Source organism: Biomphalaria glabrata, chromosome 16, assembly GCF_947242115.1.
Source record: "Biomphalaria glabrata chromosome 16, xgBioGlab47.1, whole genome shotgun sequence".
Taxonomy (NCBI): Eukaryota; Metazoa; Mollusca; class Gastropoda; family Planorbidae; genus Biomphalaria; species Biomphalaria glabrata.
This window is the reverse complement of record NC_074726.1, coordinates 8043962-8054846: the sequence shown is the minus strand read 5'-3', so window position 1 is coordinate 8054846 and position 10885 is coordinate 8043962. Positions and strand designations below refer to the sequence as shown.

Sequence of the window (10885 nt, the reverse complement as noted above, 5' to 3'; positions counted from 1 at the left end):
TACTTTACAGTTTATGCTTGAACAACCTAGTGCTTACATTTGAAATAGCTAAAATTATGTTGGCTGTCAGACAGAACTGAGGAATCATGTATCCGGGCCTAGACATGATCCTTGGGGTAATCTAGTCTATATATGTTGCTATATATGTTAAATCTCTGCTGCCTTGCAACTTTATTCAAACATGGGAAACGCTCCGGGAGTCAGCCCTGAAGAAAATCAGGTGTCGATTATTTGGCAGCTTACATCACAAAGTGGCAGAGTAGGCGACGACGTAACTGTATAGACACTTGCCGTTGTTTTAGACACATTAGCTGCATGGACGAGGGAGGGGGGACTGCTGTTTGGACTATATCGTTCCGACTATATCTAATGCAACTGAAGGGGGCAACAGATACACATCAATCTAGGTATCACGTGATGCTAGTGAATGAATCTGGTCGTAATTTCTTGGATTAGATGTCTTTTTTTTTTTAAATCATAAGAGTTACAGAGACTCTTTCCAGTCCTTCAGTACTTTCCTTTGATTTAGGAAAACTAATTATGTTACTGTGAAGCACACAGTGTATTCAGACAATCAATATTTTGAATTATAATAATAGTATTTATTCATACAATCTAGTTATTCATGTTTGAAATCTATTGAATAAATCTTACAAATATAATTTAAATATGTTATTAACCTATATGGAGCAGCAATTCTTAATAATTCTGAATTTATCACACACAAAAACTTGGCCCTTGCTGTGTAAATAGATCTAAATACATTTTCTAGTTGGGCTGACCAAATGACAATGTCTGTAAATTCAATGTTGATTTGATAAACATAAATTTATGAGACCTTTGATAGTTTAAAGAACAACAGAGTAGCTAAGTCTTTCATTCACTGCAATAAAACAAAAAACATGGCTATCTATTTCTCAAAATTTGTTTCAACTTTATTGTGACCACAATATTATTTTAACATCACAGCAAGATGTTAAGGCATTCATCAAATTTTTGACATAAAAAAAAGTTTGCAGTAAAAAAAAAGCAGTAAGATGTGATATAGTCCAACAAAAATCGACAATTCATATGTCTGCTACAGCGATTGATACAATTATATACATAAAAAATATCCTAATAATAATGCTATTAGTCAATAAATAGTGACCATTACAATCATACATTTTGAAATAAAAATCTTTAACAAAATTATGACTAAATATATTTCATTTTTTTATTATATATTTTATTTATTGAAGAGGAAATAATTTTTTTTTATACCAGATTTTTAAATTATAAACAACTGAGAAGCATTATTATATAAACAATATCACAAACAAAAACTGTACTTAATTACTTAGACAACATTTTCTAAAGACATGGTCATGATATGTCGGCTTAATGATTTACGACATCTGGAAGAATTGAAATGATTTTAACAAAAAAAAAGGTTCCAGCTAAGTTTGATGGAGCATTAGTAGATCTAAACAAAAAATGTAATAAAGACTATAGAAAGTATTTAATCAATTTGACCTTCTTTAAAATACTTAAAAGAGTTAAATCTTTATGGTTTCAATAAACTTGCATGTATATAAGTAGGGTCTACATATGTTTGAATACTATCCACAATAATGTACATTATGATTATGCAGTTCTGATATTTAAAACTTATGAAGTTATATTTTTACATTAAATATCACAGGCATATTAAAACATTTAACAATAGTTACAGCAGAAGTGAATGTTACTACAAAATTTTAATTTTGGTAAATAAACCTTTCAATATAATTTAGATACATAACAAATACAAATGTGCCATTATAATTCAATGATATCAAATATAATACCATTACATAAAAATCTTCATTTGTGAATCAAAACTTTTTCTTAATGGCTTTAGAGATTTACTTGCAATTAAAATCTGTTACTTGCTGGGTTTTTTATTTGTTTCTATCTAATTTTTTTTTTTCTAAAATATGTTTTTCTCAATCTCAAACTGGTGTTAATGAAAACCAGAAACTTAAAATATTCTTTGAAAGGGTTTTAATCGTCCAGTTGACATAACAGTGCAACACCTCGTTTGACCCAGTGCTCTTGGGACTTGTCTGATGGAATCATCATGCCAATCACAAAGTTGGTGGAGTGACCAGTGGTGGACAAAGTACCTCTCCTCTCACTGGTCTTGTAAACTGGGCATCTGTATGCCTGCGTCTGTGGTATATCTGAACGTTTGCAAGGCTTCAGCCACATCTGTTAAAAAGGATTATATCTCTTTGTTTCTATACACAATCATCATATGAAACTAAAATTAAGAACTAAAATTACTAAACGATATTTGTTCCATCTAATTTATTTTTTAATTGTGGAAATTTAACCAAAACAATTGTCTATGATCTTGACAAGTAGAGCCCTACAACTTGAAGTGTTTTCTAATAAGTCATTTAGGTTGACATGAGTATAATGAGACTTTATTAAAAGTCAATTTTAATTTATAGATAGCATACCGATGTATATAAACATTGTTCATTCTAACATCTCAACCTGATTGTTTTGTCAAATATGTAATTTTTAAAAGTTACAAGAGCTATAAATCTTAACAAAAGTGTATCACTTACAGTTGGCATTGTGTCAAATAACTGTTTAGAAATGGACTCGTTCAGTTTCTTGATCTTCCGGTCCCACCTGGCTCCATCTACATATAGACCCTTGACATACACACCTAAGAGAGAACAAATGAGATGTAGTTAAGTTTCTTTTCATTATTTATCAATCCTCAACTGTCCCCCCACCTTCTTAAATGTTGTTTTTCTCTTAATTTTTTATGGAAAATTAGTTTCAAAATTTGTTAATTATACATTTTAATATTATCCATTCTAACTAGAGAAAATACTGCGTGTCCAAAATATATAGAGCTTGTACCTCTGAAGTATTACATATATTTTTGTTGACAATTCTAGTTAACATGCATTTGATCTACAGTTCTATCTAAATAAAGTCTATTTGTGAAAAAAAAAATAATTCAATGTTTCCACCAAAGATAATGTTTAGTAATATGTGTTCAGACTTTTATGAATCAGGAACCTTTTTGGATTCCATATTTAAGCAATTTCACACATTTCTCTACATGAACCAAATTGATTTGCATTTCCCTCCCTCCTACACTCTCAAAACAATGGAAGTACTTCAAATATAAGGAAACAACAGAACATACCATCTTCTGGTGGTGTATCATAATCTTTGTCATCCAAAACATCATAATCATATCCCAAAAGATCTATAGGAATGGTGAACCTAAGGAAGACAACAAAACAAAGTCATGGGTTACTAATATTTTCTCATGTCAATGCTAAATTTACAATTTCAGAGCATCTTTGAGAAACAATAGCATGAAGGGCACTTCACAATTCATCCATTTACAAGCAAATTTACAAAAAATATAAAACTGAAATAAATATACAAATTCTTGTAATATTTAAAAAAAACATAATGAAGTATTGAAGGGGGGGGGGTACAAAATTATAGCAGTAGACTAGAATGTCCTTTGCCCTTGTCACCAGATTTCTCCACATAGTATAGTCTAGTGTTAAGTCTTTCCAATAGTTAACATTTATGTCCATTTATAGTAAATTTACTAGCCAAACCTGCATGATCTAGCTTGGACAGCAAATAGTGGTGTAGCTAGGGATTTGGGATGCTTGACCTTTTTAGTGGCCCCTGCATTTTGACATTTGACATCATGACATGAAATAGGTTAATGTAATTAATAAACATATGTCTAAATTCCAATAGGTACAGTACCATATATAAGTAAAATAAATAACAAAAAATAATCATTAAGAATTTTTTATTGAATAATACTGTTGTTGATTGGCAAGATAATGCAAAAGGGACAAATCTCAATCCATATCGCCTCACACCATGTTTTCTGTGCAGCAAAAGCATTTATAACATCATCTTGATCAATGCTATCAAATATTTTTGACTACAAATGAATAGCAAGATTACATGGCAGTAGAGTAATATTTAATAAAAAAAAATTTAGGACATTCATTTGGGGGCCCCCTCACAGTCGGGGCCTGGGGAGACTTTCAAATTTTGACCCCCCAACCCTCTTCCACCCTAGCTATGCCACTGACAGTAAGTTAGCAATGATGTCAACCCACAAAAAAAAGAGGCAAATGAAAAAAGTCTAGCACTCATGAAGATGTTACTGTATAATAAATGTATATAGGTGAGAATACTTTTCCAAAGAGGACTCTATATCCATATAGCAAAAATAAATGCTCTACAGATGTTTTAAAACTGAAGACAGTCAACAATGATTGTCACAAGATAAAGTGATAAAAACATGACTTACTTTCTTGCATAGTTTTGCTGGGCCCCTGTAAGAAAAGCCTGGGTGAAGAAAAATCCGGAAATCCAAAAAACTGTAGGGGGTCCATTGTCATACCAATCTTGTAGGAACTTGAGTCTGCTAATGAAATCATTGACGTAGCTTCCAAGTGGTTTCAGAGAAGGGTAAGACCTTTTCATCCACATGCCTGGAATTTTGCCTTTCAGAATGCTCAGAACAACCTCCTCGAGGTCAGCTGACATGACCACAAGACCCTGGAATGGTAAAGATATATCTTTTAAAAATAAAACAGTAAAAGAATATGTGAGCATAATTTAATAAACTGTTGGCTGTTTACCAACTTTATAACTTATTTATCAGATCCCAATGCTGTTATTTTTTTTAACTGGCAATAGATAAACCAATCCATGGCTTAGATAGTGGGAATTACATTTTTCCAATAATAGAGAGTAGCAAAAATTTACCAAGTTTGTCAGAGCATGGCATAAACTTCTCCCATGCAAGACTTTTTATTTTCTATTATACAGCATATAGAAGACTATTTACTATTTTGAGGTGAGGCCGAAAAGAAAATATGCAAACAGAGTGACTTACCTTGATAGCCTTCTTGATGTTAGTTAAGCTGGTTCTTACCGTCGACAGTAACCGGTTGAATCTCACCATCTCTTGTACCAGTACAGTGTTCATGCTTTGACTGGTAACAACAGTAAATTATTTTTTTTTTTAATTTCATTTGTTATTTATCAAATTTAAAAAAATGTTTTCTCGACAATTTAAAAAATAGATCATATTATTATTACATGAAATTATTATTTAAGGAAAAGTGACTACAAAGCATTTAACAAAAAAAAACATCGTAAGATTTACTTTACAGTAAGACTACTATATTTTGACATTGCACTCAGAAACATTATAAAAATTAACAAAACTTCTTGCTTAACACTGCTTAACATTCAATTGTTTCATCTCTTTGCCTGACATATCAACTGGCTGACAATATACTCTTAATTCTATTGACATTTGTGCATACATTTTTTTTAAAGCACTGAGTGAAACAAATGTAGTAGGCCTACCTGTAGGAAGTTGGGTATTTCCTAAGGGCCGCATCAGTGTCAAAGTTTGGTGGCAGTTTTCCCAGTATGTCAGTGGCCACATCATCCACAATGTCATCAGTAGATCTCCCACCACCCTTGGATGCTTTAGCCTAATCAAATTGAAAGACAAAATAATATAAGTTGGCGTCTGCTAACACTGGAAAGGAGAAACCATTGTAGTCATCAAAAGACACCCCTAAATCAATTAACTAGTGAATAAAAATCATTAAGTTGGTGCATGTATAAGTAAAAGCCTACGTAAACTTCAGACTATTATTTCAACAAAAAATTATAAAGTAAATAGATTGTCTAAATAATAAAATTATATAGATATTATCATTTTTATTCATCATTTTGTGAAAAACTTAAAAATAAATCCAATCCAATTTAAAACATTTTTTAAAGAGTTCAAAAGAATATGACAGATACTCTAGCCTACAGGTATCACTTTTTAGACCAGACACTAATCATATTTATTAATATAAAGAAATAAAAAAAGAAAGTATTACTGATCAATAAATTATAATGTTAAAAAGCGACATTGGGACAGAGCATTTATCGAATAGATTGAAGTTTTACAATGCTACCTACCATTTATTTTTTGTACCTATATAATTGCAAATGATAATTCTTATAGCTTTCAGGCTTATTGATTGTACATGTCCAGAAATGTTTGAAATGTACCAATTTCTTGAACAGGTATATTTATCAGAGGGCTTATATCTCAAATATTACAAATAACTAACAAAAATATCAAAATATATGAAAACCTGATATAGTTAAGACTATCAATAGTTAAATATTTTACAATCAATTCTATTAAACTATATCAAATACAATTCTCAGCATATAAGTAATAAATTTTTAATAAAAATTAAATGTTTAATATGCATTGCTCACTAACATAATTTCTAGTAGAAAACAGGGTTACTTCTTAAACATTATTTGTATATTATTTTGTTGTAAATAAATTTTCTTTGATCTTATATCAAGAATGCTTTGTAGGTATAAAATAGAAAGATTTATACTGCAATATACAATAATGAAAAAAATTAATAGAGAAAAATATATTTATGTATATATTAGAAGAAAAACATGTAAATAAAAAATCTTTTTTAGCATTCTACCCCTATCAGTACTATTTTTTTTATTTCTATGTAATAAAGTGTATGTAAAGAATGTCAACCCATAACATTGGTGGTGTTGTTTTGTGTTTTCTATTGTCCTCTTGATTAGTCGGCAAGTCACCTTAAAAAAGGATGTGTCACAAATATGTACCAAGCAATAGAAAGAAAGCATCATTATGTTAGTAATCAAAGATTCAGAAAGCATTAGAACTAGACAACAAATTATTAAAATAATTACTTAGATGTTAATCTGAATGTTAGAACTGTTTTTAGTGTTAGTCAATACATAATGGTACACAGGCCTACATAATATTTACATATTTAATTAAATACTAATGACAATGGATGGAGTAGTTTTTGAATTAGTTGTATTGATGTTTGCTGTATTTTATAAAAAAAAAAACATCAATATCATAAAAAAAAAGAAATATTTGTTTATTACAATACAAAATATTAAAAGAAATGTCAATGTATAAGAAATGAGAATGAAATGATAGAGTAATAAATAATGACCAAGTCTCTACTAAGATATTTCCAAGTCATGTCATACGAGCTTGTTGTAATTGGGATATTAGTAGCTTTCTTAGCACTTTAGCATTATTGCTAGTGTCAAGTTTGTCAAAACTCAACATAATGTATTGCAATTTAGAAAACTTGGGTAATTCTTTAAAATTAACATTTCATTTAGTTTAAAGGTTTTTCAGATCTAAAACCATTTCATAGCAGAGTTATTGAACAACTGTAAAGGATGATTAGTGGTCATTGTGCTGCCACATGACACCCTTGTTAACCATAGGCCACAGAAACAGATGACATTTATCATTTGCCCTATAGAACATAAGGTCTGAAAGAGGAACTTTTTTGCTTAAAGGATGATTAGTGAAAAATGTGTTGGTCACAAACAGTAATGTAGAGCACTAATTTTTGTTCACGTAAGGTCAATCACCTTCTCCCTCCTTTAAGTTCTTCCTCCAGTGATAGAGGAAGTTTCATTAGTCAGGAGTGGTACTCTAAACGATCTCTTCCCTTGGAGATATAAATAATGACTAATGCTTCGTTCTGTTACTGCTGAGATCAGCTTATATGACATTATATTTAATGTATAATTTTAGAGTAGAGAAATGAGTAGAAAAAAATACTGGCAAAGAACCAAAACTCTTACCCTTTTCTGTAAGGCAGAAGAGATTCAGGCATCAAAAGATATCATAAAATGTATATATATATATATGTAAGTGATGATAGTTATATACAAATCCACATCAATTCCATAACTCATTAATTTCATTTTGAAAAAAAAATCATTTGTGCTAAGGGAATGAAGTGTTTTGAGATAAGAAGACATTTGGTTAGACTAATCTTAGCAATATTGTTATTCCATTTGTTCCATTAGTTGCTTTTTTGTTGTCAGTATACCATAACACTAAATAGTTAAGAATGAAACATTTCTTTGAGGTTTTTTGTCCAATGCTAGATACTTTGTGGTCAGCTTTAGTAAGCTTTAGCTTAAAAACAGTTTGCAGAAGATAAAAAAATAATATATATTTCTTCCATGGTTGCCATGATTGCAGTCAGTATTATTCAAGATTTGATACATCTGTATAAAATTGTATATATTAAACTTAAATATATTTAATTAACTAAATTTACTCAAACTAAATTTTATAAATTTTATAAACATATTTGTTAGGACTCATCAAATTTCTTTTAAAATACAAGTCTTTGTAAAGACCTATATTCACATGAATTTTTTCTTTCAGTTCTATCCAATATTTTTTAACTTTTAAAACAAAATGTAGGACTGATTAAACCTTCTGCATAAAAATTATATTGGTAAGGATAGTAAATGTTTGACAAAGTAGGACATTCAACTAAAAAACTAAAGTGATGATATTAATCTGAGACTCTATGATTGTTAAAACTAATGCCATGCTGTAAACTTTTTTGGGTGCTGAAATCAATTTGAATCTAAGGTGTTCCTAGGTGTCTAACACACAGGCAAAAACATAAGCTCAAAGTGAGTTAATGAAACAAAAAATAATCATTTTCATAAAATCTTGGAATGAATTTATAATATATTATAAAACATACTTTTCAGCTTCTCCTGCTAGAAAAGTATTTATTTTTATTCAAGACTCAGAAACCACAAATAGTAAGTTAATCTGGCAATATGAGTCTTAAGAATAAAATAACACATTGTTCAAAGAAGACATGTAGTTTATTTAATTTTGCAATCCTTAGTCAGTGATAGATAATGAATAATGTAATAAAGACCCCCAGTTCCTTACAGCTCATTTCAAATCAGGCCATTAAGAGAAAAATAAAAAAATATTGGAGGGTGCAGTGGCTGAGTGGTTAAGCGCTTGGCTTCTGAATCTGGGGTCCTGAGTTCAAATCTCAGTGAAGACAGGGATTTTGAATTTTGGGATATACAGGGTGCCTCTGAGTATAAACAACTCTAATGGGAACCTGACTTAAGATGGGGAAAGTAAAAGTTGTTGGTCGTTGGGCTGGCCTCAAGACAGGCTGCTAGTTTACCATTGGCCAAAGAAATAGATCAAAAGGTCTTAAAGGGGAACTTTACATTAAGAAATATTGAGAAAGATTTAATTGAGTTTTAGAGCTTTTGATAGAATGATAATAAAGACTATTAAATTTTCAAAGTTCAATGTTTGTTAGAAAATATTTCATAACTTTGTCCTTACAAGGAACTTTTTTTAATTATAAGTTTTCACAACTACCTCAAAAGTTCTAATTTAGTTTAAATAGTGCATACTTTTTGACAAGAACTATTGATATTCAAATTAAAATCATATTATGCTGACTTTTATTATTACTCTACACAGACCAATGACAAGTGTAGCTTTAGCTTGCAAGATAATAATTGAAACATGACCTAAATAGCTTTGACCTAGTAACTCCAAGTGGTTCTAAGCTGAACATAATGTTTGAGTCTTTGAATAGAAGCTTTTTTTTGTCTTAAATACATTTGAAACATTGTGACACACAGAAACAAGACTTTGTTACTAATAAACAAACAGAAGTATAAAGCTAGAAAATGTAGATTTATAGGCATTAGAATTTCGGATCTTTTAAAAAAGGTATCTTTAAACTTCAAAAATGTGACTTATGACTCATTTTGCCAGAAAAGTTGTTAAAAACTGCAAGCACTTTTGCACTCCTGAATTGATATCATCAAAGGTATGAGAATAAAATCAAAAGCATAAAAAGAATAAGTTACCTGCGTCAGAAGGATGTTGTCAAAGAGGAGCTGTGTGGCCTTCTGGTCCTTGGTGATGTCAGCATTGGCGTGCATGCCAAATATCTCTGGAGATGGGTTGAGAGGCAGGTTTCTGGTGTACTCAAGGTAGGACTCATACTGTAATAAATGGCATTGTTAACATTAGCCTTAAGTAGTAGATTGAATGATTGAATCAACTGTGTAGGATGCAAGAATTGTTTTAAAAAGTATTTTAATTCAAGACCTTTGATTCAGAAGTCAAAAGAAAACTTCAGATTTAATTACCTATTCTGTAAATTAACAGCAAGTTGTTTTCTTTGATTTAAAAAAGTGAATTTTTTAAATCATGAAATTTAACAGAAACTTTTTAATTACTTTAAAAAAAATGTTTATAATAGATTTAATATAAGGTATGTTACAGAAATTTAAACAGCAACATACTAGTTATAATTCTCAGAATAAAAAAACTTTTCAAAGTTCAAACAATTCCCTAACCTCTCCTTCAGGGGGGCTGTAGTAAAAGCCAGAGTCATCAAAGAGGTATTTATCTTTCTCCACAATGTCTGGACAATAGAACTGATTGAGTATGGTCAGAAGTGTTCTCCTGTCCCAGTCATCTGTGACACGTCCACCATAGTTGCACTCACCAGTTAAGTAACGTAAAGCTTCAAACTGGACTTCCTGTTCAAACCGAAGGGATAAAATATCTAATTAGAAACTGCTCTTCTTGAGGTATATTTTATTATAAAAACTTAAATGTAATAATGTCTAAATAAATTAAGTTTTTTCAGTCAAAATAAAACACTGATTGATATTGAGCCCTCAAACTAAGAAAAAAATTAAACCATTGATTGCCTTCGTAAGTACAAAGTTATTTTAAATGCTGTTTAAATATTTTTAAATTAAACCATTGATTGCCTTTGTAAGTAGGCCTACAAAGTTATTTTAAATGCTGTTTAAATATTTTTAAAATAATTTTTGTAGTCAAGCACTTTTAGAATAAGTAAGAACATAATGCTTGATGCTAAAGGAGATAGCAAATATTTTTTTTTACAAAGAACAATTTCAAAATATAGTAATAACTTTAAAG

The 10885-nt window shown here is 30.1% G+C and overlaps 1 protein-coding gene across 1 annotated transcript in view; it reads right to left on the bottom strand.

Moving 5' to 3' along the window:
• Positions 1-911: 911 nt before the first annotated feature.
• Positions 912-10885, bottom strand: part of LOC106066642 (dynein axonemal heavy chain 7-like) — a 64306-nt gene continuing 54332 nt past the window's right edge. Inside the window, exons 72-79 of the mRNA XM_056013588.1 lie at positions 10291-10476; positions 9796-9933; positions 5410-5540; positions 4931-5030; positions 4340-4590; positions 3194-3273; positions 2598-2701; positions 912-2232 (exon numbers count right to left, since the gene is read on the bottom strand). Of these exons, the coding sequence (XP_055869563.1) occupies positions 2026-2232; positions 2598-2701; positions 3194-3273; positions 4340-4590; positions 4931-5030; positions 5410-5540; positions 9796-9933; positions 10291-10476 (1197 nt within the window). The 3' untranslated portion in view covers positions 912-2025. The remainder of the gene's footprint in view (positions 2233-2597; positions 2702-3193; positions 3274-4339; positions 4591-4930; positions 5031-5409; positions 5541-9795; positions 9934-10290; positions 10477-10885) is intronic.